Here is a 27,500-nt window from a genome sequence, read left to right as displayed (position 1 = left end):
CTGTGCAGACATGTTCTGTGATAAGTCATTTAGACACTTTATGCTGAGTGTAGCTCTGTGAGACCCTCACTGAACACCCTCATGAGCAGAGCACTACCACTTCATAAAGCAAATCTTAGGAGCAAACGTTTTGCTTTATGACACAGTGTGAGGTATCACGTGTTGCACAGAATTTACATGCTTTATCTGGCAATGTCAGCCATTGCAAACTGCTGCAGTTGTTGGTGAGTGTTTTAGACGGCATTAATACTATGCTCACAAAGGTGGCAGGAATGCTTAATCAACACACACATTTGTGGTGTGATGTTAATGTTAATGGGAAATCTAACAGGTTCGTTCAGTGAGCTTTGTTTTATCTCAGGGTTGGGTGGCTGGAGTCCTGGAGCACTACAGACACGGCTGTGCTTTTTTCTATCCAAACATTTTTGTAATCGGATCGCTTGTGGGGTCCCTGTGCCCACAGTGTCCAGTATTAACAGACCCAGCGAAGTTGCATCATCAGGACACACCAGGAACAGAGTTCCCAGCATGCCTTTAGAGGTCACTTATCTCTAGGTTGAGGATGGCTGTGATTGGCTGTACATTAAGGGTCCTCCCTCCATGAAGTGTTCTCTAAGTGGATTGGCTGCTTTAGCCTTGTTGTGCCAACTGCAGCCATGGAGGTACGGCAGCTTGAACACAGGCATCAAATTAAAGCGTTCAAGGCACCCTGTATAATATTATTGGCGCAATAACATATCTTATATTTTAAGTAATATAACTACAAGTTTGTTACAACCAATAATGGTCAGCTGATCAGACTGGTCATACATGCAGTCCTAGTGATAGATAAGCCAGTGCTCCTGTCTGTGTTCGGTCACATATACAAATGTACAGTTAAAGCATGCTCTAGATCTGAAGCCTGGCACCCAGGCAAACTATTATGCAAATTAGAAGGCTAAAAAAAAGAAGTCAGTTATCTGTCTACGATCGTGGCTTGTTTTTGAGTGCAGTTGTTTTGAACACAGATGTCTGCCACAGGCTATTTCCTGATAGTAGCACTGGTGGACCTACAGCTACATTATATGTGAATTTATTTTAAAGCTACGGGTCACCGTCAGCTTTTTCTTCAGTTAATCCAGCCTATCGGTTTCACAGTTACATGTCTGCTGTATGTCAGTTTAGCCATAAAAACCATGTCACAAACGCATAAACTTTCATATTGGCTAATTAAATGTGGCTTTGCTGGGGTAGCAGGATTTCATCTGTGTTCCTAACTATGCAGGTACAGGTGTATAAAAATAACCTTTGAAATGTATGCTTCTCTCAAATAAACAATTTTTAATTGTGTGATTGAGCTTTGGAAAGATTTTCTTTCAGATTTCCACCTGTTAATATGGGGGATGGGGGGTGGGGGGGTGGGGGGGCAACAAAGGGCTTGTGGAGAAGATTCCAGCTGTCTCTCCACACTGTCCAGTATCTTAAAGGCCTCAAATTGGGTCCTGTCTCTCCATACTATCAAATGTCAGAGAAGCCTAACTGATATGAGGAGAATGAATGGATCCTGGCTGTTTTTCCTTACCCAGAGATACACCTCAGAGCATTGTAACTAAAAGTTTTCTTGTGTGATTTATCACTGGGGCACTGCTGCTGTACCCTTGGGCAAGATATTTAACCCACAACTGCCTCAGGAAAATCTCCTACCATATGAAAGGCTAAAATTGTTAGCTACTCTGGATAAGAGTACCTGCTAAATGACATTCAGCATCGTGTTTGATTGCATTATGTTATAGTTGCATCACTGAAGTGCGGAATGGAACCTTTTTTTATTTCCATCTTTATCGGTGACCTTTGTGGGGATGGTGCTCCACCTGGCCTGTGGGATCCTCTGGTGCTGTTTTCCATAACAGGCCACAGGGACTGGCCTCTGGGGACTCTATGAGCTCCTGCTTCCCCTCCTGCACTAGGCTTTAATTGCATCAGTCTAAAAGTTCACCACCTGTTTCTTCAGGTCAAGATCAGTCGCTAATTAAAAGGCAGGTGCAGAACCGGTCTGCATCCGTCAGCTCCGCTGGGCGAGAGCGGCCCTTTGCTGTGCTACAGGCGCTGGGATCGCAGCTCCTCTCTGGAGACCTCCTGCTGCAGGGAGGAGCTTTCTCACACTTTCAGGGAGAGAACTGAGAATGCCAATCACTGATCCTATTTTACGCAGAGTTCTTTGGCTCCTTCACATCAATATTGAGGAGAAAGATAAAACATTTTGGAAAAACTCCTCAATTTACATACATTTCAACGGACTGTAGAAATTGATTAGAGACATCATGAGTGAATAATTAAATATTCTCTTTCATCCCTTGTTGTGAGGATTCATTTGACCTTTGACTGGTTTCCAATGTACAAAGGTGTCAAAATACTACAAAATCTCTAGTACCACAGGTTGAGTTCAGGTTAAGGTCTCATTTATTCTGGGGATAACTCAAATGGTGATTTTGCAAAATTTTAAAGGCACATAGGTTATGTACCTCAAAGTGTTACAAATCTGAAACATACCAGAAGATCGCAGGCATATTTTATCCTACCTGATTGATTTCTGATAAACTCAGTCAGAATGAATTCAGCTGTGTCCTGCAGGAACGCTTTAACCATCTGTCCTCCCACCCACCTGAGCAGCATCTGAGCTCTACCTGAAGTGTTTCCCCTGACCCACCTGAGCTGCAGGTGAGCTCTACCTGAAGTGTTTCCCCTGACCCACCTGAGCTGCAGATGAGCCCTACCTGAACTGTTTCCCCTGACCCACCTGAGCTGCAGGTGAGCTCCACCTGAGGTGTTTCCCCTGACCCACCTGAGCTGCAGGTGAGCTCCACCTGAGGTGTTTCCCCTGACCCACCTGAGCTGCAGGTGAGCTCCACCTGAGGTGGGCTGACTCAGGCGGACAGCACACTGGCAGGGTGAAGGAGTGGGAAGCTGGTGTGTAATCCTGTGTAACGTCCCACAGGCGGAAGGCTCCCTGCACAGGGAGCATGGCTTCCCCCTCGGACAGGATGGGCTTTTGGGGATTTTAGGAATGTCGTTTTGGTTTAGTTTAAAGAAATGAAATTCCTCTGTGTTGAAGCTCAGAGGCACTGTGCCGCCCTGGTGCTTTCTAAATCAAAAGGAACCCCATCCTGCTATCCCAGCTATGTCCTCTGGCGCAGAAATAGCCTGGGCTCAGTTGCACTGGCATTTTTGCCCCGCTGAGCCGCTCAGTGCAGCTTTCCTGTGCTGTTTCCCTTGCATTATGTGCTCTGAGGGATTATGATCAGCTGTAGGATCATCGAACGCATGAACTGAACTACTTCCGGTCCTGCTGCTCTGTTTCTGTGCAGCTAAAGCTGAAGAGTTACTTTTGTTCAAGACGGCGGTATCTCAGTTGGGTGATACCTAATGTGCGTTTTTAAATGATATAGTGCTTTTTGAAGCGCTTTAATGTCTATGTGAAATATGATTTTTAAATGCGTGCAATAAAAATAGCTTGCTGATCTGATTTTATTTTTCACCTCTGAGACTCCAGTACACATGGAATTTAGTAAGTGTGATTTTAATGTCATTTATTAGCCTGATAGATACCCTCCTCCAGCGTGGTTCGTATCTTTTAGCATAATTATCCATTTATCCAGCTGAGTATTTTCTAGCAATTCAAATTAAGTAGCTTCAGAGTACGATGGCAATGGCCCAGACAGGATTTGAACCTGCAGTTTACCTGCAGGTAAGTAACTTCCCCTGATCGTGGCTGTGCTCTGAGCCGCTTTGCAGCAGTAGCATTGACACGTTCCTGCTGAACTCGTGCTGGGGTTGGAGGAGGCCCGCCGACCGTGTCAGAGGGCAGGCAGCTCCGTCTGGAACGGGAAACTCTGGAGCAGAAATAGATGATTGACGGCGGTCCTGCTGCCAAGCTGCTGCTCTCTATGGAAATCTACCTTTCCCACCTGTCCTTCATTTCTACCGCACAGGAAAACGTCAGGAAAAAGACCTGGGACAACAGAGACCTCCTGACTGCAGGGGGCAGTGTTTCTTCATTGCAGGTTGGGTTGAGGGTCCCCAGGAGTTAGAAGGTGGAATTTGAAAGCAGGGCAAAGAGGGGTGCACACAGATGGAGAGAGGGAGGGAGGAGGGGGTAGGATAGGAAACGGACGGCTGTTGCTATTCCAGAAAGAGTGCCCATGTAGGGCAGCTTCTATAAACTGCTTGTAATGGTTGAGGTTGGGGGGCTGGGGGGTTGGGAGGTTGGGGGTTGGGGGTGCATAGGAAGGGTGGAGGTGTCAAGATGTGAGGTCATGCAGGTATTTCCGCGGAGTTGAATTCGGATATGCTGTCGGGGGTCCTGAGAGAGGAGCAGGGAGAGGAAAGGATTCATTCATTCAGACAGATCATAGCTGTGATTTTATGCATCCCACAAGCACGTCCCCTGTCTGTACAGCTCAGTAGCCTTGCCCCATCTGTACAGTCCTCTGTTATTGGAAACTCTGAGTATGTGGGGAGGCATTCAATCTGACTGCCTGGCATTTTGCACTCGCTTTTTCAGCAAATTTGTAGAAGAACTGCATTTTTCCAGTGGGTTGTTGAAGGACAGTGTTATGTTTGCATCAGGTGGGTTCAGCATTAGGTGTCAAAGCTGCAGTGGTTAGCTGGGACGTGAGGAATCGCCCGAGACCGCCTGTGCTCACTCTGGGCTGCCTGTATCGTCTGATTGACAGCTGTCCATCTCAGCATTCAGAAGTGGCATGCAGTGGTGAAAATGAAATGTGTCTTGGAGAAGGAAACGAGAATGAGGATGTGTGCCTGTTCTAAAGATGCAGAAGGGCAGCAGCAGTACCACGGTCGCTAAGCAACATGGCGTCAGTGATTTTAACATTGATAGTCGCTAAGCAACATGGCGTCAGTGATTTTAACATTGATGGTCGCTAAGCAACATGGCATCAGTAATTTTAACATTGATGGTCGCTAAGCAACATGGCGTCAGTGATTTTAACGGTGACAGTCGCTAAGGAACATGCTGTCAGTGGTTTTAATGGCGATGATCACTGAGGAACAAGGTGTCAGTGGTTCTGACAGTGACGGTCGCTGCGGGCCGTGGTGTCAGTGGTTCTGACAGTGAGGTCGCTGCGGGCCATGGTGTCATTGGTTCTGACAGTGACGGTCGCTGCGGGCCGTGGTGTCAGTGGTTCTGACAGTGAGGTCGCTGTGAGCCGTGGTGTCAGTGGTTCTGACAGTGAGGTCGCTGCGGGCCGTGGTGTCAGTGGTTCTGACAGTGAGGTCGCTGCGGGTCGTGGTGTCGGTGGTTCTGACAGTGAGGTCGCTGCGGGCCGTGGTGTCAGTGGTTCTGACAGTGAGGTCGCTGCGGGCCGTGGTGTCAGTGGTTCTGACAGTGAGGTCGCTGCGGGCCGTGGTGTCATTGGTTCTGACAGTGAGGTCACTGCGGGCCATGGTGTTGGTGGTTCTAATGCCCGTGGTGTTGCAGGACTCACTCCTCTCCCGGCTGGTGCTTCTTATAAAGGACTGAAAGGGGATCCTGGACTCCTAAAATAAAGCAGGTGAGCTGTCGTAAATCCGTGTCTCCTCGGTAAGCGGCTCCTCCCACATATCCATGTGCCCCTCGCTCGCCCCTCGCTCGCCCCTCGCTCGCCCCCCCGCCCCTCGCTCGCCCCTCGCTCGCCCCCGTCTCTCTCTCGCCCCTCTCTCGCCCCTCACTTGCCCCCCGCCCCTCTCTCGCCCCTCTCTCGCCCCTCTCTCGCCCCTCTCTCGCCCCTCTCTCGCCCCTCTCTCGCCCCTCTCTCGTACCTCTCTTGCCCCCCCGCCCCTCGCTCGCCCCTCGCTCGCCCCTCCCTTCTCAGGGTGCAGATCCACAGCCCTGCTGCTGCGTTGGATTGGAAGACTTAATTGCTGGTCAGTTATCAGCCAAGACATCTCTGCTAATTTTTATAATAAATATTTGTCTATTAATAGCCATAATCCGGTGTGTTTGAATCTTCTGTGTTTTGGGCATAACACAGTCTGCATCTGATTCTCACTGCTGTGCTGTGATCCTGGTGGCTTCCTCGTTAGCCCCATGCATTTAGAGATTGGATTTGTCAGGCTGTGTCATTAGCTCAGCGTTTCCCAACCCTGCTCCTGAAGGCACACCGTCCTGCATATCTTCTATCTATCCCTGCTCTACCTACCTGACTGAACTCATCAGTGGCACTTTTGATTAGCTGAGCACACCTGATTTAGTCAAGCAGGAAGGATACATAGAAGATATGCAGGACAGTGTGCCTCCAGGAGCAGGGTTGGGAAACACGGCATTAGCTGATAGAGATTTGGATGGGACTGAGAAGGCTGGGAATGATTCCCCCTCACCCTGCTATTCAGCACCCTCTAGTGATTTGTCAGGTGTACAGAAGTTGCTCAGGTGATGCTGGTATGAGGTGCACCCATTCGCCATTAATTAGCATTTGCTCCCTTGCAGTGCATTATGGGACTTGTAGTGTGGGAAACAGCCTTTGGGTCCATGCAGGTGGATTGGAGGATAGCATTTGTGTACAGGCTGCTCCAGTAAGGTGAGCTTAATGCGCAGTTGGAGATTTCAGATTCAAAAAATATTTGAACCTGTAACCTTCTTTTGAACCGGCACCCTATACTGTCACCTGACTTAATGGGCTGGTTACATTACATTACTGACATTTAGCAGATGCTCTTATCCAGAGCGACTTACATTGGTTACAGTTTTTTTACAATGATATCCATTTATACAGCTGGATATTTACTGAAGCAATTGGGGGTTAAGTACCCCGCCCAAGGGTACAGCAGCAGTGCCCCAGTGGGGAATTGAACCTGCAACCTTTCGGTTACAAGTTCTGCTCCTTAACCAGTATGCTACACTGGCCCCACTGATCTGAGGTCAGTGAGGGAATCATTCATTCACACAGTGTTTTGGGTCACCATCTCCCAGCTGCATTAAAACCCTCCTGCTGAATAGCTGTGCCCCACCTGGGGTTTGATCCTGCAGCCTTCAAGTGCAGTCCTGTTAATCATCAGACTGACACCCCCCTGCGTCATAAAAGTGGGTGTGGCCAGGTGCCAGCTGTGCCATTGCCACCCTATGTGGGTGTGGCTCGCCCCCGCCACGCCCCCTGGCTGGCAGGATTCAGGCTCAGGTGCTTTAAGTGCTTTAGGGGTGTTAATCACCCTGCCTCTTCCCGTTCTTTACGGATAGATCACACATTCGGCTCAGTGCCTAACAGCACCTCTGAACCGCTGCCCTCCCTGTTCAAACAAAGGACTGCTTCATCAGACCTACCTTTTTAATTCCATTTTTATCTGCTCACATGACAACAAAGTGAACCTGATTTCCTATCTGATTTGATTGATATGAGAGCATCACCGCACCTGAAAGTAACTGTCCAAGCATGCCGGCCATGTGAGGAGGAGAGATTCGTGTGGTCTGTGTGCTCAGATGATCTGAAAATTTGTCAGCCTTTGGTTGCATTTCATCTGCTGAAACAGCAAAGGCATAGCTTAAGGTTACTGTGCCGCTGCTGTCTGTAAGTCTGTGTGAGTTGCCTAGGGTCTCCAGCTCTCTTAAAACTACAGTGTTAAAAAGCTTCAGCTAACTGCTCTAAATTCTCCTGTTTCTGCAAACATCAACCCCCACGCTGAAAGCTGAGCTGAGGCTGCATTACAACGGCAGGGAGCTGGTGTGAAGCCCGCGGCAGTGCCCTCACCTGAGCCCTGCTGAGGCTGCATTACGACGGCAGGGAGCTGGTGTGAAGCCCGCGGCAGTGCCCTCACCTGAGCCCTGCTGAGGCTGCATTACGACGGCAGGGAGCTGGTGTGAAGCCCGCGGCAGGGCCCTCACCTGAGCCCTGCTGAGGCTGCATTACGACGGCAGGGAGCTGGTGTGAAGCCCGCGGCAGTGCCCTCACCTGAGCCCTGCTGAGGCTGCATTACGACGGCAGGGAGCTGGTGTGAAGCCCGCGGCAGTGCCCTCACCTGAGCCCTGCTGAGGCTGCATTACGACGGCAGGGAGCTGGTGTGAAGCCCGCAGCAGGGCCCTCACCTGAGCCCTGCTGAGGCTGCATTACGACGGCAGGGAGCTGGTGTGAAGCCCGCAGCAGGGCCCTCACCTGAGACCTGTCACTTACCATTCCCCTCTCCCATGCAGAGTGACTTCCTCTTTCTTTCCCTGGAATTCTGGCATTCTTTTTCTTGCTTAAGGTCCTCTTTTATACAAAGCAGGGCTAATGTTTACTGTGTCAGGGCAAGCCATCTCTCACCATGGTCTGTGTCCAGGAAACTTAAGGACTCAGAGCAACATGGTGCATTGTAGGCAGTAGCTTTGATATGGGGCAACGTGGTGCATTGTAGGATCATTAGATCAATGGAAGATCATTAATGTCTGTGAATGTCTCATCAGGCCCAGTGATCCTCAGGGTCCTCTTGTACTCTGTTTATGCTGAGTGGGTCAGTATCCAGCAGCACTGCAGGGGGGGGGGGGGGGGGGGGGGGGGGTGCACGTGTCTGTGTCTTCATTCAGGAGAATCACCCTTCCAAATGCACAGCTATCCCAGAGCCATGGCTCCTCCCCCTGATGATGTCACAGGAACAGAAGTTCACTCTGAACTCCTCAGGTCAGAAGGAAGAGATGGCAGCCATCACTGTCAGTCATACAGCTTATGCTTCATTCTGACCGGTGCACACCTTTGAGGTCACCTTGGGGAGGGATAATTAATTAATAAGTATCCTGAATCTGTTTCCATTCGTCATTGACTCTGTTTTCCTGACTGCATCTACTGTGGCGCATCTGCTCTTCATATGTGGCCATTTTAGTCTCTTTAACAGTCATAGGTGTTTAACATCCAAAGTCTTTGCTGTAATTGAAATGATTTTGTGTGAAGTGCATCAAGTGCTATAATGCTACTGCACTGAAGCCAGAGCAGCCAGCAGGACTCAGGTGTGGATGAGGGGTCGTAGCTAAAAGCAGAAAGCTTGCTAATAATGACCGACAGGTTCAAGGTAAGTCCTCTTCTGCTGCTATATGAAGCTCCCCAGCTGCCACCAGTGGGTCGACCTTTACTGTGTGACTCCTCCCGGTGGAGAAGCCACAATCTAGGAGGTACAGTGGCCTGCAGGTCCCAAAATGGCGTGGAGGGGACAGAACCTGGAAACACAGGCCTTAGTAATTAGTTTCTTTCACTTTGCCTGTCCAGATGCTGGAGGTTGGAGTAGACAAAGCATTTACATTACATTATTTGCATTTAGCAGACACTCTTATCCAGAGCGACGTACATCAGTTAGTGTTTTTTTTTCCCAAGGTTGCCCAAGGGTACAGCAACAGTGCCCCAGCGGGGGATTGAACCTGCAACCTTTAGGGGTATGAGTCCTGCCCCTTAACCACTATCCTTCACTGCCACTCTTAACCACTATGCTACACTGCCAAAGCCAAAATTTAACCTTTACACTGTCTTGAGTTTGTTTATGATTAATGCTGATGTGTGTGTGTATGTGTGTATATATATATATATATATATGTAGGAGTTTGTGTATGTGTATAATAGGGTGTGTGTGAGTGTGTGTGTGTGTGTGTACATATGTGTGTAGGAGTTTGTGTATGTGTATAATAGGGTGTGTGTGTGTGTGTGTGTGTGGGTATATAAGTGTGTAGGAGTTTGTGTATGTGTATAATAGGGTGTGTGTGTGTATGTGTGTGTGTGTGTATGTGTGTGTGTATGGGGGGGGGGGGGGGGGGGGGACAGACGCACATCCTCAGCAGCACGGGGCGGGGGGTTTACATACGCACGTCCTCAGCAGTGCGGGGGGGGAGGGGGGGGGCTCTGAGCGTGGTGTTGTGTTCAGTTGACTCGGCCTTTATGATGGTCTATGAATACCATCTGCAAAGCACGCTGGGAAAGCATGTCTCCGGATGGATGCCATTCTGGCTCTTACTTGCAAGTACAGTGCACTTTGTCATTCATTTTGAGTAAAAAATTTTAGTAATGCTATTGTTTCTATGGTCCACACGCAACAATGCCTGGAAAATGTGTTAATCCAAAATGAAGGACAAGTCACTCTACGCTAGATTACCAGGTGGCTTTATGTTTACAAGCTGTTGGGTAGTTGATATTCTTGTTGTGTGTGCAATCAAACTTCTTTTTTAGTGCTTTATATAACTCTGATTTCTTCTGATTAGCTCTGATTTTGAACCCATCAATGTGAGCAATAGATTTTATTGTGTGTGTGTGTGTGTGTGTGTGTGAGTGATGAAACTCGAGATTTGATCTCAGACTCATAGTTGTGATATACTTTCCTTTTCTGCCATTAGAAATCTTCCATTTCACTGGTGATGGAAGTGTAATTGTGGGTGTACTGGTTGCAGTAACAGCAGTTTCAGTGGTTATAATAACTGGTTGCAGTAAGTGTGGTTATAGTAACAGTGTCAGCAGTGATATTAGCTGTAATTACACGGTGGCAGGGCAGTAGGCAGGTTAGAGGCAGAGGCAGGTTAGAGGCAGGGCAGTAGGTAGGTTAGAGGCAGAGGCAGGTTAGAGGAAGGTTGGAGGCAGGGCAGTAGGTAGGTTAGAGGCAGAGGCAGGTTAGAGGAAGGTTGGAGGCAGGGCAGTAGGTAGGTTAGAGGCAGAGGCAGGTTAGAGGAAGGTTAGAGGCAGAGGCAGGGCAGTAGGTAGGTTAGAGGCAGAGGCAGGTTAGAGGAAGGTTGGAGGCAGGGCAGTAGGAAGGTTAGAGGCAGAGGCAGGTTAGAGGAAGGTTAGAGGCAGGGCAGTAGGCAGGAGGATTTGTTGCCTTGTCACTGTGTAAAGGCGGCAGGCAGCGCATTTCTGCCCCAATAACAATTATGAGCAGCGAACGGGTGCAGTGAGAAGCAGGCCTGCAGCCCTGTAACCTGTTAATACAGCTGGAGCTGTCTGTGGAAGGTGATAATCCCCACAGAACCCTGAGAGAGAAGCCCCCTCTGCAGCCAGCACACTGACAGCCAGCACATTGAGAACGAGCACACTGAGAGCCAGCACACTGACAACCAGCACAGACAGCTACAGACACACTGACAGCCAGCACACTGACAGCCAGCACACTGACAACCAGCACAGACAGCTACAGACACACTGACAGCCAGCACACTGACAGCCAGCACACTGACAACCAGCACAGACAGCTACAGACACACTGAGAACGAGCACACTGAGAGCCAGCACAGCCAGCTACAGACACACTGACAGCCAGCACACTGAGAGCCAGCACACTGAGAGCCAGCACAGCCAGCTACAGACACACTGAGAGCCAGCACACTGAGAGCCAGCTACAGACACACTGACAGCCAGCACACTGAGAGCCAGCACACTGACAGCCAGCACACTGAGAGCCAGCACACTGAGAGCCAGCACAGCCAGCTACAGACACATTGACAGCCAGCACACTGAGAGCCAGCACAGACAGCTACAGACACACTGAGAACGAGCACACTGAGAGCCAGCACAGACAGCTACAGACACACTGACAGCCAGCACAGACAGCTACAGACACACTGACAGCCAGCACACTGACAGCCAGCACAGACAGCTACAGACACACTGACAGCCAGCACACTGACAGCCAGCACAGCCAGCTACAGACATACATATTTCATCCCTCACCTGGGAGGGAAAAACATCTCCATCTGCAGCGCTGGACACCAGGGCATGATGTCATCCACAGACTCGGGGAGGAGCAATATGACATATGAAATATGAAAATATGTACACTATGTGAGTCTGCATCACAGTAATATTATTAAAATAACAGAATGTCATTTCTGCACGTGAATCAGCGCCTGTCCAAGCCCAGGAAACAGTCACATTAAAGTTCCCGTTTAACGGCCTCAAGGCCGGTGCAAATTGTTTGGAGTGGTGGATGGGACAGAGTGACAGGGATGACCTCATAAATGCTGGGGACAGTGTACGGAACAGTGCACGGGACATTGCGTTCAGGCAGGTGTCTGTGGAATGATCTCGTGCTGGATGACAGTAACGGCCGTACAGGCAGTGCTCTGTCTGACATGAAAAACATGCAGGTTTGCCATCAAGACCTGAGGAACACGTTTTTAAAATGGCTGGAATGCATCACTTCAAAGCTGCAAGCATGTGAATCTTTGCTTGATTTAGTTTATGGTTTGTTCTGTCTCAGCTCATTCACCAGGGTGTCTGTTTTCAGGCCAGATTCACTGAAAGATTAGTTTGCCTTACACTGCATCGTTTCAGGGAAACACCATTTGACTGATTAATCTTGTGGGGGTAGCCCACGTATTTCGGTCCAGATCATACACTGGTCACACACATCGTCATGTTTATGACATACATACAACGTTATAAATATTCAGGGTGAGGAAAGTGCACGAGTAAAGAGATTTTAATGCAGAACACTCACGGTCTGTTGTGTTAAAATAAGACTTCTCCAGAGTCTGCAGTGTGATGTTAGACAATCGTGTTGCTAATACATTACTTATGATTCATTTTATACATCAGTTATTTGTTTTGAAACCACCTTTTTCAAAGTGTCTTGGAAAGCTTGCATACAGTCCATTTGTATAAGGGGATGTTTATAACAGTTCAGGTTTAGTAGTGTAAGGGTACGATGGCAGTGCCCCAGCCAGGGTTTAACCCTGCAACCTCCTACTGCAAGTGCAGCTCCTCAGCGGCTGCACCACACTGCCCTGGCTACAGGCCACGTTCCACTCGCTCCTGCTGCATGCTCCCCTCCCAGGGCTCCCCACACTCTGCCGATCAGCAGGGTTTGGACTGTATGTGAAATGGAGGGCCTGTGTGGAGTCTCCAGCAGGCAGATGGTGAAGCCACACGCAATCTCCTCGGTGCTCTTCGGCTCACTCACGCAGCCAGGCTCCAGCTCCCACTCTCAAAGCCAGGTTCATATGCGCAGTATTGGCATGACCTTTTCAAGCGCAGTCGTACCAATGCAGGTTTAATGGATGATTGTATTCATAATCATCATAATCGTCATAATAATGATGTGGGAAATGAAGGAATTACAGCCGGAGGCCCATTCAGGCTGGCAGTTTCTGTCTCTGCTTCTTAAGGGGAGACAGAGACAGAGAGAGTCGAGCGATAATAAAAAGAATAAAGTGAAGAAAGGGCTACGTGCAAAAGAAAATGATAGTATGATAAAAACATGAAAAATGAAAATCAGGAATGTTGCTGTTGTGGCTGCTTGGTGTTCACTGGCTATCCTTAACTCTGGGACACACAGTTAACACAGTTAGCCCACTGTCAGGTGTACTGTCTGATCCCCCTCGTCAGGGAGAAAGATGTGGGATTTCTCTCACAGGGAGATGAACTGATGCATCTGATATTCACTTTTGGGAAATAATCACTCCTTCTGTTAATGTATTTTGAGCAGGACAACAGGAAGTGGCCCAATCTCTGTGTGTGTAACAGTCTTCCTCAGGAATTCCGCTCCCTCAGCTGTTTGCTGGAGTCCTATAGCTACCCAAATTAGCTTCCTTACACCCCTCCTCCCCTGCCCCCCCAGCGGGTCACTGTCTAAATTTGGGCATACGTGGCAGAGGGGCTGATTTGGAGGGGGGCCACCTGCTGTGGCAGTCTCTCCTTCCAGCCTTACATCAGATTACAGTGGGCCTTACATTCCTCCTGCTCCCTCTGCCTGTCTCCGACACCTGCAAATTTACATCCAGCTACACATAAGACTTTGCAATTCCAAAGCACACATAACACATACTTAATAAAGGGGAGAAAAAAGACAATTTTGCACCAATGGAACAGAACCCCCCCCACAGGTGATAAAATCTTTCACAGCCATGGAGGTAGAGACTCTGTTGCTATGGCAATAGAACCCCCCCCCCCCAAACCAAACACAAGCATGGCAACAATAGAAACTCCTGTCACCAGGGCAATAGGACCTCCCAATACCTTGGCGATATGATCACCCACAGCCATGCTATGGCCATGGATGCACTGGGTCTGCACTGAGGAATTGTGTGGGTGGTGCTCTGCTGGGCGGTTTGGATTTGGTGGGAGGGCTGGTTTAATGCCAGTTCACTTGACTTGAACGGAAGAATGCATAGGACTGTAGCCTGAGGGATATGTGTGTTATTAGACACATCAGTGCGGTGTTGAGTCAGGGAGATTCTCCTGGCTCACAGTTACACAGTGACAACCTGTTTATCTCTATCACGGTGGATCTCTGCATTTCTGTGGCTGAAAGCTTATCCTGATTTGTGGTTAGCTTGGTTTGGATGGAAACACAATGCCCTCAGTGCCTTAAAAGACTGCTCTTACACAGAGAAGAAAGCTTTTGGATCTCTCTCTCTCTGAGTGTGTATCTGTTTAATAAGGGTATCTTAAATACCGTCAGGGTTTATTTACACAGACATACACAAAAAGGATAAACCTGCCCTTTTGATGCAAGAATTTGACTTAAGCCTGTTGCAGATGTGATGATATGTTTAGATTTTGTTGAAAAGTCAGGTGTATTAAAATGCAGACTACACACTGTAATATGCGTGCGTGTGAGTGCATGTGTCCAGGGGCCTCATTTATAAAACGTTCTTACGCACAGATTTCATCTTATAATGTGCGTGCGCTCAAATCCACGCCAAGTTTAGCTTTATAAAAACGGTCTTTGACGTGGAAAAGTACTTAGCTCCACGTCAGGTTCCAACTCGGCGTACGCACGTTTCCTTGTGGCAATGTTGGAGTACTGCAGATATACGGAAGTTTCCGCTAGGAATTTGTCCGGTGTCCGAAAGAATTTATTTTACCGGACAAATTTGAAACTTACCGGTCACGTTTTGAGTAACAGTCTATGTTACAAACGCAAATATAATGTACACCTCGGTTGACGAAAGAATGACGACGGCCTCAAATCACTTTGACTATTTAATGAACAGTAACGATTAAGCAAAACGAACATTAACGATTGAGCAAAACCTCAACATTAGCCGCTAAAATGTAGGCTACGTTTTGTATGAGCATTATTACCGGACATTTTGACCGGCAAGTTTTTAATTTGTCGGTTTTTTATAAATTTTACCGGGCAAAAAGCGGTCATTACCGGCTAACGGAAACCCTGGCGCCAACATGTCGTCTGTTGCCTAATTGTTTCCTCATTATTATTATCATTATTATTATTATTAGTAGTAGTAGTAGTAGTAGTAGATGCTGTTGTAGTTGTATTGCCAGATTGAACACATCGCTATAGCCTACGTAATGGTTTGCACAAAGCTATCAATAAATTAAAACAACATAAGCTAGGCTACTTGTGGAAAACAAAACAAAAACACACATTGATTTTCCAAAACTACCCCTATTAGCATAACTGACACATCCTTGAAGGAAATTTATTAAATATACATATTATGGTTCCACACGTGTAAAACATTTCGGTCAATATAGGCTATAAAATGTCCAATAATGCAGTGGTTTGCAAGAGGAACAATGGCAGCATTGGCACTTCTCGAAGATATCGCCAACGGCAGACGTCTTTGTGCATGATGACGAGAGGCTGTAAGCAGGTACCGTTTGCCGAGAGCTACGCTATTAGAGCTTTGTGCCCAGATGGCACGTACTTGGTTTTAGTGGTAACGCCACTGGAAATGCTCCCAAACCCGTGCCTGCGCGCATCTGCACCTCCGCCAACAGGACCTAGATTTCGGCCTTGCTAAAAAAAAAAATTCTTGCAGCTCGCCATTATCAGGTAGAGGATTTGGGTTTTGATTCGAGCTCCTTTATATGCTAATGAAATTAATTAGGCGGTGTTTACAAGGCGGAGATCTAAAACCATTCAGCTGCGCACAATTTCAAGATCATTTGTGATTTATAGATTTCACTTCTGGGAGAGTGGCGTACGCACGTTTTTTTGTGCGTACGTTCATTTTCTCTGAATCACACGTACACACATCTAAGAAATGATCTTAGATCAAATGTAGGATCGTTTCTATGCCACTTCTTTATAAATGAGGCCCCAGAAGTGTTCTGAACTGAGTTGCATGAGGGGTAGTCCTTCCTCCCAATCACCTCCTTTTAACTCCTCTCTCTCTCTCTGTCCTGCAGACCTTCACTGCCTGGTGTAACTCTCACCTGCGCAAAGCTGGCACACAGATCGAGAACATCGAGGAGGACTTCAGGAACGGCCTGAAACTGATGCTCCTGCTGGAGGTGATCTCAGGTGAGAGAGGCGGGGTCATGAGCACATTTTACATAAGAGAGGCGGGGTCATCAGCACATTTTACGAGAGAGAGGCGGGGTCATAGGCACATTATACATAACAGAGGAGGGGTCGTGAGCACATTTTATATGACAAGATCATGTTCACAGGGTCGTGTATTTCAAGTGAGGTAGGAGGAGTCACAGGGGCGTTTCTGGTGAGGGGAGGGGCTATAGGCTCACTGTTATCTTCCAGACCTCTGTGTCACAGGAGCCCCAGAAAGACCCGCAGCGGAAATGATGACATAATCAGAGGTGTAGACCACACTGCATCAGGGCCACCCTATTGGACACAAACAAGCATTTAATGCTTTTTTGTCACTGTCACTGTCAATTCATGAGTGCTTCTTGACTGTCCTAGGGGAGAAAGCTCTCTCCCCTTACAGAGGACAGACTGCTTTTGCTTCGTTGAAATTGGACTGGGGAAGTCCCGAGTGGCTCAGCCAGCTGAGAGTTACGGTGCGAGCTAAAACCAGGCTGTGTCAATCACAATGTCATCAGCACAATGCCAATAATGGCTGCTGCTTGCAGCTGTGTTCATCTCTCCTTTGCTTCTGAGGGACTGAACGGGTTGCTGCAGAGCGATGAGGCTAATGTACAGCTGGCATTTTCAAACGCGATGAGGCTGAAAAGCTAAAGAAGTAAAAAAGCAGGAGGTTAGGGTGGAGTTCCCCTCCAGGACAGGAGCCTCCATCCTTCCTCACAGTCAGGCAGCAGAATCCTGGGCAGGATGGAGTAGCAGGCAGGAAACTGGCCATGTGCCCAGAGGTTATATGTTTGTATATGTTTGAATTCCAGGTAGCAGACAGTATGTGTGCACAGAGACGGCAGTAGTTTCAGTAAATATCTAACAGTAAGTATGGCTGACTGTCGGTCATCTAAATCCGGTTACAGAATTCTGTGGAGCAAATAAAATATAATACTGTTGGATATGATTTATTATAATGCACGATGTGGAGTATCAGCCGAGCTCTCTGTTCTGGTTCTGATACAGACCTGTTGTTGCACATTTCTGAGATTTCATTTCTGCTGTTTTTCTCTACACCAAGTCATTAGTCTGTCCTTGGAGATTAAAAAAAAAATCTAAAAAATTAACCTTTAATTTACCAGGTAGGGTCAATTGAGGAACATTATTAACCTGAGGGGACTATTAGCTGGCCAGACAGAGAAGGCTGCCAGGACGCTGGGGAAGCCCCTGCCCTTTGTGATAAGGGCTGTGGGATCTTTAATGACCACAGAGAGTCAGGACCTCAGTGTAACCTCTCCTCCGAAAGACAGCGTCTCCTACAGCGCAGTACATTACTGCCCCCTACTGGCCCACCACCACCATTTTCAGATTTAATCTGATTTTCCCGGGAGGTCCTCCATTGACATGCTAACCACACCGAGCCCTGCTTAGCTTCAGCCATAACAAAGGCCAGAGTCACCCAGTGCCTGCTGGGTCATTCACTGTAACTCTCCAATCAGAGGCAACCTTTCCATCTACCGTGCAGAATCTGGTGATGACTGAAGATTGCCAGTTTTCTTGTCTGATGCTCAGCTTCTGTAGGTTAGATTTGACTGATTTACACAGTTGCACAGTAAGTTCCACTGAATGCTTTAAGGCTCAAGAATACAACAGCAGTGCCTCACACCGGAAATGAACTCACAACATTCTGATTTTAAAATCTAGCTCCTTACCTGCTACCCCGCACTGCTCCAGCAGATGAGATGGGGTCCAGTCCATGGTAACTGTGGCTGTGCAGAGACAGCAAGCTCTGGTTCAGACCACACATGGAGCCACACGCATCGGAACCCAGGACAGCAAGTCTCTGAGCTGTTTTCAGTCATGGATGAGGCTGTGTGCATCCACTGTGTGGGTGAGGTAATACTAAGGGAAACAGAGGACTACTAGCCAGAAGGTTGTGGGTTTGAATCCCAGAAAGGGGCTCTGATGCCTTCAGCACTGACCTCAGCCTGCAGTGCTTCAGTGAATCCCCACCTACTGTATATGACTGAGTGATGTGTGAAGATGCTGTCTCTGTGCTGAATGGTGTCCACAGGTAAAGCTCACGCGTAAAGGTGATGTGTGACAGGTGTGGTCTCTGCTGCATGCGGACAGGTGAGCGGCTGCCTAAGCCGGACAAAGGCAAGATGCGCTTCCACAAGATCGCCAACGTCAACAAGGCCCTGGACTTCATTTGCAGCAAAGGAGTGAAGCTGGTGTCCATCGGAGCGGAGGGTGAGACTGCGTCCCTCTGTCTGTCTGCATTGCTGCGGATTCGTCCTGGCTGTATGGCTCTGTGTGGGACACACGTCACATGAAGTATCTCGACTTACCTCTGTCTGAACTCTGTCTGTTTGTAGGCCTGAGTGTGCATGACCCTCTCTGTCTCACAGATTTTGAAAGGTATGTCTTCCAGGTCTGCAAAGATTCTCTGTCATTCAGTACCAACAAGATTTCAGACTCTACTTTGCATTGAAAGTTCTGACTTGGTCGTAACTTCCACTCCAAAGTTAACTTAAATAGGCACATGGAACTCCTTAGGTTAACTAGAAAAATCCAGGTCTTAAGACTCTTTAATCCTCCTTAGTGATAAAACCTTTGATGTCTGTCTGTTCTGTCTGCCTATCTGACTCTGTGGTAAAATAGTTTCTGTCTGCTATATTGTTCTTGTCTGACTCTATGGTAAGGTTTATTCTGTCTGCTCTATTGCTTATTTTATGGTAAACTGGTGCAGTCCGGCTCTATCATCTGGTCTGACTCTATGGTATGCTGGTGCAGGCCTGCTCTATCCCCTGGTCTGACTCTATGGTGCAGGCCGGCTCTATCCTCTGGTCTGACTCTATGGTATGCTGGTGCAGGCCATCTCTATCCTCCGGTCTGACTCTATGGTGCAGGCCGGCTCTATCCTCCGGTCTGACTCTATGGTGCAGGCCGGCTCTGGTCTCACTGTGTTTCATGCTGCAGAGATTGTGGATGGGAATGTGAAGATGACCCTGGGAATGATCTGGACCATTATCCTGCGTTTCGCCATCCAGGACATCTCTGTTGAGGGTGAGGGACACATAAAAACACATATAAATAACAATTACTATTTATCACTAAGTCTGATCATTGCATTTATAGGGACTTGGCCTCAAGATCGTGCAGGTCATGCAGACCTCATAATCCAAATCTTAAATTCCTAATTTAAACTCAGGTGAGAGTTTGAAGTATGGTAACAGCTCAGAGTGGAAGCTGTCAGACTCTCGTGGTTATTATGTGCACACACTGTATAAGTGGCTTAGCATTTCTCACATGTGGGAGACACAGCAGCTTGAATCTCGTAGTCTGCGAGTGTGGAACAGATTCACTCATGTCTAGTTGCATCCCCCTCCCTTGCATGCTCTGGGCAGAAACGTCCGCCAAGGAGGGTCTGCTGCTGTGGTGTCAGAGGAAGACTGCCCCCTACAGGAACGTCAACGTGCAGAACTTCCACATCAGGTGAGCGCCTGTCTCCCTCTGCTGGTCGAGATGTGGAAAAACCCTTCAGTCCCCATCAATGGCCAACAAACTAAGGAAGATATGAAGCTCCCCATACACATTCCTGACCTTGTTTCTGATTCTGCTTCTCCTCATTGGCGTGTGGACGTTTCTGTTAGCCCGTTTCCTCTCTGTCTCATTTTGCTCTTTTCCCTCTTACACATTTCTCTTTGTTTTACCTGTCTTTTGGTCTTCTTTCCATCCCTCTCTCCCTCTCTGTGTCACAGTTGGAAGGATGGCTTGGCTCTGTGTGCCCTCATCCACAGACACAGACCTGACCTCATCGACTACTCCAAACTGCGCAAGGTGCTCTCACCTGCCCCCCCCCACTCACTGCTACACCTGCTGAGACTCTCACCTGTCCCCCCCCTCACTGCTACACCTGCTGAGACTCTCACCTGTCCCCCCCCTCACTGCTACACCTGCTGAGACTCTCACCTGTCCCCCCCACTCACTGCTACACCTGCTGAGACTCTCACCTGTCCCCCCCAACTCACTGCTACACCTGCTGAGACTCTCACCTGTCCCCCCCCCCCCCTCACTGCTACACCTGCTGAGACTCTCACCTGTCCCCCCCAACTCACTGCTACACCTGCTGAGACTCTCACCTGCCCCCCCCCCCCCCCCACACTCACTGCTACACCTGCTGAGACTCTCGCCTGCCCCCCCCCCCCCCCCCCACTCACTGCTACACTGGCTGACACGGCATGACTGTGCCGTGACTGGCATGACCATGACTGGCATGACCGTGCCGTGACTGGCATGACCGTGACTGGCATGACTGCTGTTCTGTTGTCTGTGATGAATGTGCCCCGTTTGATTCTGGTCTAGTCCAGTGTGTGTGCGCACACCAGTGGACAGGTGTTGATAACTGTACCACCTCTTCGTTTATAGTGACTGGGTGACTGACAGTGATCTATAAAAAACACAGAGCATGATGGTGTGTTTTACAATCTTAGCGTTGGTTATGGAACTGGGCCTGATGGTTGCCGGTGTGAATCCCAGATGAGGAGCTGCTCTTGCAGCCTAAAGCGAGGTGTCTAGCCTGAAGAGCTTGTGAGTGCCGTAAGCTGCGTACCTTCCCCTGGATAATGGCTGATCCTGATAATTAAAAATACAATTAAAGAGAGATGCATTGTGTGATGAAAAGAACAGGAAATAAACCATTTTGAGTATCGCGGGAATACTGCATGTTTTGTAAAAATGGTAAAAATGAGGTGAGGCCCAGCTGTGTGGTGCCCAGGCCTCCTTCAGTGCTTACCCTGCGTCCGTCTGTCTGTCTGTCTGTCTGACTGCTGTCTGTCCGTCTGTGCAGGACGACCCCATCGGCAACCTCAACACAGCCTTTGAAGTGGCAGAGAAGTTTTTGGACATACCCAGAATGCTCGACGCTGAAGGTGAGGTTCTTGAGTCCTCTCCCTGCTACGCGCTGAGTCAGTGTCCGAGTCCTCTCCCTGCTATGTGCTGAGTCAGTGTCAGATTCATCTCCCTGCTGTGCGCTGAGTCAGTGTCAGAGTCCTCTCCCTGCTGCGCGCTGAGTCAGTGTCAGAGTCCTCTCCCTGCTGTGCGCTGAGTCAGTGTCAGATTCCTCTCCCTGCTGTGCGCTGAGTCAGTGTCAGAGTCCTCTCCCTGCTGCATGCTGAGTCAGTGTCAGAGTCCTCTCCCTGCTGTGCGCTGAGTCAGTGTCAGAGTCCTCTCCCTGCTATGTGCTGAGTCAGTGTCAGATTCATCTCCCTGCTGCGCGCTGAGTCAGTGTCAGAGTCCTCTCCCTGCTGCGCGCTGAGTCAGTGTCAGAGTCCTCTCCCTGCTGTGCGCTGAGTCAGTGTCAGATTCCTCTCCCTGCTGTGCGCTGAGTCAGTGTCAGAGTCCTCTCCCTGCTGCATGCTGAGTCAGTGTCAGAGTCCTCTCCCTGCTGTGCGCTGAGTCAGTGTCAGAGTCCTCTCCCTGCTGCGCGCTGAGTCAGTGTCAGAGTCCTCTCCTCTGTTTGCTGCTGGGTAAATACGTCCTTGTGACGACCTTGTTTTCTTGGGTCTGTGCAGACATTGTGAACACCCCAAAGCCCGATGAGAAGGCCATCATGACCTATGTGTCCTGCTTCTACCACGCCTTCGCTGGGGCCGAACAGGTAGAAAGACCCCAACACAACACGAATAGTCTGCCTTCACCTCCTCTCTCTCTTCTGCCTTCACCTCCTCCACAACACTTCCTTTCATGGCCTCTTTCTCTCTCTCTCCCTCTCTCTCTTTTTCCCTCTCTCCCTCTCTCTCTCTCTCTCTCTCTCTCTCTCTCTCTCTCTCCCTCTCTCTCTCTCCCTCTCTCTCTCTCTTTCTCTCTCTCTCTCTCTTTTTCCCTCCCTCTCTCTCCCTCTCTCTCTCTGTCTCTCTCCTTCTCTGTCTCTCTCTCTTTCACTCTCTTTTGCCCTCTTTCTGTCTCTCTCTGTCTGTTTTTAAATGTCTCTCTCTCTCTTTCCACCTGTCATAGGCCGAGACTGCTGCTAACAGGATCTGTAAAGTGTTGGCTGTGAACCAGGAGAACGAGAAGCTGATGCAGGAGTATGAGAAGCTGGCCAGTGAGGTGAGCACCCTCCCAAACCCTCCTCCCTTTTCTGCCCTTGTCCTGTACCCTGCCCACGCCACACCCACCCCCCTCATTGCCCATGCCCTGCCTGTGCCCCACCCGTGCCATGCCCACGTTTTGTCTGTACCCCCTGTCTGTGCCCCGCCACACCCTGCCTGTTCCCCATCCATTTCCTGCCCTTGCTGTGCCCACATCCACCTACGCTCTGCCCAAATGCTGCCCATACCCTGCCCACATCCTGTCTTTTCCCCTTCCACACCCTGCCCTCACCCACCCACAGCCCACCCACACCCCATTCTTGCCCGACCGTCTCCCCACCCTCACCCCACCCTCTCCCTGTCCTTGCCTCTCCCCCCCCCACCTCGCTGACAGCCGCTCTCCCTCCGCAGCTGCTGGAGTGGATCCGCCGCACCATCCCCTGGCTGGAGAACCGCGTGGCGGAGCAGACAATGCGCGCCATGCAGCAGAAGCTGGAGGACTTCCGCGATTACCGCCGCGTCCACAAGCCCCCGCGCGTGCAGGAGAAATGCCAGCTGGAGATCAACTTCAACACGCTGCAGACCAAGCTGAGGCTGAGCAACCGGCCCGCCTTCATGCCCTCCGAGGGCAAGATGGTGTCGGTACGCCCGCCACACCCACCACGCCCACCACAACCCCAACATGCCCACATCCAGGCCCTCCTCACTAACATCCACATCTGCATTCATCCAGAGCCACTTACAGACTGCATCCAGTAGAGTCAGAAGTACAGCAGTGCACACATCCCGTGAGAGAGCGCGTCTGAGCGTGCGTCTGAACGTGCGTCTGTCCAGCACACAGTGCTGTAACTGCCAGCACCATCGTGAATACAGGAGTGACACAACACCACCCTGCAGTGATGAAAGCAGAGATACCCCAATGATTATAAAGGGGAGCTAAGCCCCTACGCTAACACATGGGGGTAAAACAGGCCTCTGCCCCGCAACTGTGGAGGATCTGTTCACAGGAGACTGTAATATCATCTAGCTTAGCGCTGATTTCCCTCTCCATCACCCCCCTCCCCCCAGGACATCGCCAACGCCTGGAAGGGGCTGGAGACGGTGGAGAAGGGCTACGAGGAGTGGCTGCTGACCGAGATCCGCCGCCTGGAGAGGCTGGACCACCTGGCTGAGAAGTTCAAGCAGAAGTGCTCGCTGCACGAGTCCTGGACTACAGGTACCGAGTCTCAGAACGCAGGTACCGGCCAAGTCGCAGACCTCAGGTACTGGCCTCGGCGTGAGGCAGACACGCTGCACGAGTCGCAGACCGCAGGTACTGGCCGAGTCTCAGACCGCAGGTACCGGCCGAGTCTCAGACCGCAGGTACCGGCCGAGTCTCAGACCGCAGGTACCGGCCGAGTCTCAGACCGCAGGTACCGGCCTCGGTGTGAGGCAGAGCAGCTCGCCGGACAGGCCAGGCCTCCCGGGGTGCAGAGGAACAGGAACAGGAACAGGCAGAAAACAAACGGCCAGAGAGTTCAGCAACAGGCAGATATATAGAACGAATAGCCAAGAGATATAGTCAGAGATATGCACAGGAGAGACCAGACTTAAACACATCCATGTTACAAGAGGAAAAAACAACAAACATCTGAAATCTGCAGTAAAAACAATAAAATACGCACTTTTCCAGTTCGAACTTGGACAAGTCCTGTCATTACAGATATAATACATTACATTTATTACAAATAGCCTAAATAAATGTAAAAATAATTAAAAAAAAAAATTGGCTAGTGGGGTGGCCAGTGGGGTGGCCAGTCATTTTTGTGGGGGGGCCATGGCCACCCCTTGGAGGCACCCCTGCAATAGTCAGAGATATGCAGAGGAGTCAGATTTTCGGAAGAGAGACGAAGGACAGTGGGATTTGAGGAGAAGCAGATCCTGGTGGAATGGTGGTTCCAGTGGGATGACGTGCTGAAACGGCTCTCTGCTGCTCGGTTTCACAGGGAAGGAGGAGCTGCTGTCTCAGACGGACTACGAGTCGGCCTCTCTGATGGAGATCCGCGCCCTGATGAGGAAGCACGAGGCCTTCGAGAGCGACCTGGCCGCTCACCAGGACAGAGTGGAGCAGATCGCTGCCATCGCCCAGGAGCTCAAGTGAGAGCAGGCTTCTATCCGTTTAGCTTTACTTAGCTACACATCTGCTGACAATCACGCTCCACATTAAGATAATGCTGATTGGTTCAGAGCTGGGTGTGTGGCAATGCTGATTGGCTCAGAGCTGGGTGTTTGGCACTGATGGTTTTTTCTCTGTGGCTCAGTGAGCTGGATTACCATGATGCTGCCACCATCAATGCCCGCTGCCAGGGTATCTGTGACCAGTGGGACAGTCTGGGCACCCTGACCCAGAAGAGGAGAGACTCACTGGAGGTACATGGAGAAAACTCCTCTGTTCTCATAGGATGAGGGGAAAGCTGTCTTCATATGTCAGTGGGTCCCTTATGAGAGATGTGGATTGCTAAATTTAATTAGCAGTTATGCGAGTTTGAGATAGGTAACTGGTTTCCCTTGAGCATAGTCCTGTTTTCAAACCCTTTGAGATGAGGTATGTTAAAATCATGAATGGTGTGGATTTACTACTTAAGGGTAACTGAGACAGCTGCCTCAAATTTAACACAGCATGTTGAATGAATAACTTTACTTTTATATTTTTATCAGCAGCAAACTTTTTTCAGAAAAAACTATAGCTGAATAACTGTTGAGAGATGAGTCCTGTATCAGCGTACAGTGAAGAGATCAGTAAAAGCTGCCGAATTAGGGGTTTGTCTGCACTGCAGGAGCACCGGGGCCCCAGGAAACTCCACTGTAGAGGAAATGTGCAGGTGACCCGGGGGTGGGGGGGGAGGCAGGCCGCACTGACTGCTCTGTGTGTGACTGCCTCGTTCTCCAGCGCGTGGAGAAGCTGTGGGAAACCATCGACCAGCTGTACCTGGAGTTTGCCAAGAGGGCGGCGCCCTTCAACAACTGGATGGACGGGGCCATGGAGGACCTGCAGGACATGTTCATCGTGCACAGCATCGAGGAGGTCCAGGTGAGGGAGGGGGGAGGAGATCCAGGTGAGGGAGGGGGGGAGATCCAGGTGAGGGAGGGGGGAGGAGATCCAGGTGAGGGAGGGGGGAGGAGATCCAGGTGAGGGAGGGGGGGAGATCCAGGTGAGGGAGGGGGAGTTCTCGGTACAGAGTGGGGGGAGATCCAGGTGAGGGAGGGTAAAGGGTGCAGCATTGTGTGGGCTGGTGGATTTCTGTCTCATCGCCCCTTTCCTGTGCCTTCACCTTGCTTGCCGCCCCGCCCCCCTCCACCTGGCTCCAGAGCTTGATCACTGCCCATGACCAGTTCAAGGCCACGCTGCCCGAGGCCGACAAGGAGCGCATGGCCACCATGGGCATCCAGAACGAGATAGTGAAGATCGCCCAGACCTACAGCATCAAGCTGTCCGGCATCAACCCCTACACCAACCTCACCCCCGAGGACATCACCAACAAGTGGGAGGCGGTGAGTGCTGGGCCGGGCCGAGCCGAGCCCGTGCACAGCAGAACTCCGCAGTGTCCTGCTCCGGGTGGGATGACCTCTCTTCCTGTCTGTCTACCTGCCGCAGGTGAAGCAGCTCGTGCCCCACAGAGACCAGATGCTGCAGGAGGAGGTTGCCAGGCAACAGGCCAACGAGAGGCTGCGGCGCCAGTTTGCGGCCCAGGCCAACATCATTGGACCTTGGATCCAAACCAAGATGGAGGTACCTAGACCTTCTGACAGACAGCAGTCCTTTAAGTAGTGTTTAATGAGTAATCACACTTATTAAAGTAAGACTCAGCTGGGCCAGTCAACGCATGCCGACACACCAAATGTGTGTCTGGCAGTAATTAGCTGTGGAGATTCCTGTCTCCTTTGGGAAATTTATCCGCTTTCAGCAGGTGAAGCCCGGGCAGCCCCAGAGGGGTGGGCTGAATGTTGGTGAATAGTGTTTTGAGAAGGGTGGTGTCTCCCTTCCTCCTGCTCTCATTCACTCATTGACTCACTCACTCACTGACTTGCTCACTGACTCACTCACGCACCCACTGACATTACACACTCACTGACTCACGCAGTCACTCACTGACTCACTCACTGACTCACGCAGTCACTGACTCACTCACTGACTGTCTGCAGGAAATCGGCCACGTCTCGGTGGACATCGCCGGGTCCCTGGAGGAACAGATGAACAACCTGAAGCAGTACGAGCAGAACATCATCAACTACAAGTCCAACATCGACAAGCTGGAGGGAGACCACCAGCTGAGCCAGGAGTCCCTGATCTTTGACAACAAGCACACCAACTACACCATGGAGGTAAGAATCTACTCCTAACACCAGCTACTCCATGGAGGTAAGAATCTACTCCTAACACCAGCTACTCCATGGAGGTAAGAATCTACTCCTAACACCAGCTACTCCATGGAGGTAAGAATCTACTCCTAACACCAGCTACTCCATAGAGGTAAGAATCTACTCCTAACACCAGCTACTCCATGGAGGTAAGAATCTACTCCCGACTAAGCCAACTATGCCAAAGAGGTAGGACTCTAGTGCTTAGCTAAGTGCACTAACTCATACCATGGAGGTCGGAAACCCATCCAGCAAGAGCACCAACTATACCAGTAACGTGTCATGTGCTTCACTGTGGTGGAAGTGTTTATGTCTCTCCGTGTATGGCTTTCACTTGTGTTGTACTGCCCTATTTGTAAGTCGCTTTGGATAAAAGCATCTGCCAAATGAATGAATGTAAATGTAAATGTCTCTCCCTGCAAGTATATATACTATACATGAAGCCTGATTGTATGTATTCCTGAAGGCTTAACCAACCACAAATACTTTCCCCTCTCTCTCTCTCTCTCTCCCTCCCTCTCCCTCTCTCTGTCTCCCTGCAGCACATCCGCGTGGGCTGGGAGCAGCTCCTCACCACCATCGCCCGCACCATCAACGAGGTGGAGAACCAGATCCTGACCCGCGACGCTAAGGGCATCAGCCAGGAGCAGCTCAACGAGTTCCGGGCCTCCTTCAACCACTTTGACAGGGTGAGAGCTGAGAGTACGCGGGGGGAGAAGGGGGGGGGGACGAGGGAGGGAGGGAGGGAGGGAGGGGGGAGAGAGTGAGAGGGAGGAGGAGAAACGGGGGGAGAGAGAGAGGGAGGGAGGGAGGAGAGAGGGA

At 50.0% G+C, this 27,500-nt stretch overlaps 1 protein-coding gene across 1 annotated transcript in view; it reads left to right on the top strand.

The window, feature by feature from the left end:
• actn3a (actinin alpha 3a) overlaps window positions 1-27,500 on the top strand; it is a 34,776-nt gene that overhangs the window by 4,646 nt on the left and 2,630 nt on the right. Inside the window, exons 2-18 of the mRNA XM_036523173.1 lie at window positions 16,068-16,182; window positions 18,322-18,441; window positions 19,171-19,257; window positions 19,599-19,686; window positions 19,953-20,031; window positions 21,041-21,122; window positions 21,765-21,850; window positions 22,207-22,299; window positions 22,692-22,922; window positions 23,349-23,496; window positions 24,266-24,416; window positions 24,581-24,689; window positions 25,210-25,350; window positions 25,629-25,811; window positions 25,915-26,049; window positions 26,463-26,642; window positions 27,221-27,367. Of these exons, the coding sequence (XP_036379066.1) occupies window positions 16,068-16,182; window positions 18,322-18,441; window positions 19,171-19,257; window positions 19,599-19,686; window positions 19,953-20,031; window positions 21,041-21,122; window positions 21,765-21,850; window positions 22,207-22,299; window positions 22,692-22,922; window positions 23,349-23,496; window positions 24,266-24,416; window positions 24,581-24,689; window positions 25,210-25,350; window positions 25,629-25,811; window positions 25,915-26,049; window positions 26,463-26,642; window positions 27,221-27,367 (2,175 nt within the window). The remainder of the gene's footprint in view (window positions 1-16,067; window positions 16,183-18,321; window positions 18,442-19,170; window positions 19,258-19,598; window positions 19,687-19,952; window positions 20,032-21,040; window positions 21,123-21,764; window positions 21,851-22,206; window positions 22,300-22,691; window positions 22,923-23,348; window positions 23,497-24,265; window positions 24,417-24,580; window positions 24,690-25,209; window positions 25,351-25,628; window positions 25,812-25,914; window positions 26,050-26,462; window positions 26,643-27,220; window positions 27,368-27,500) is intronic.

Source organism: Megalops cyprinoides, chromosome 3 (assembly GCF_013368585.1).
Source record: "Megalops cyprinoides isolate fMegCyp1 chromosome 3, fMegCyp1.pri, whole genome shotgun sequence".
NCBI classification, from domain to species: Eukaryota; Metazoa; Chordata; class Actinopteri; order Elopiformes; family Megalopidae; genus Megalops; species Megalops cyprinoides.
The sequence above is the reverse complement of the archived record's forward strand: the minus strand, read 5'-3'. Positions and strand labels throughout refer to the sequence as shown.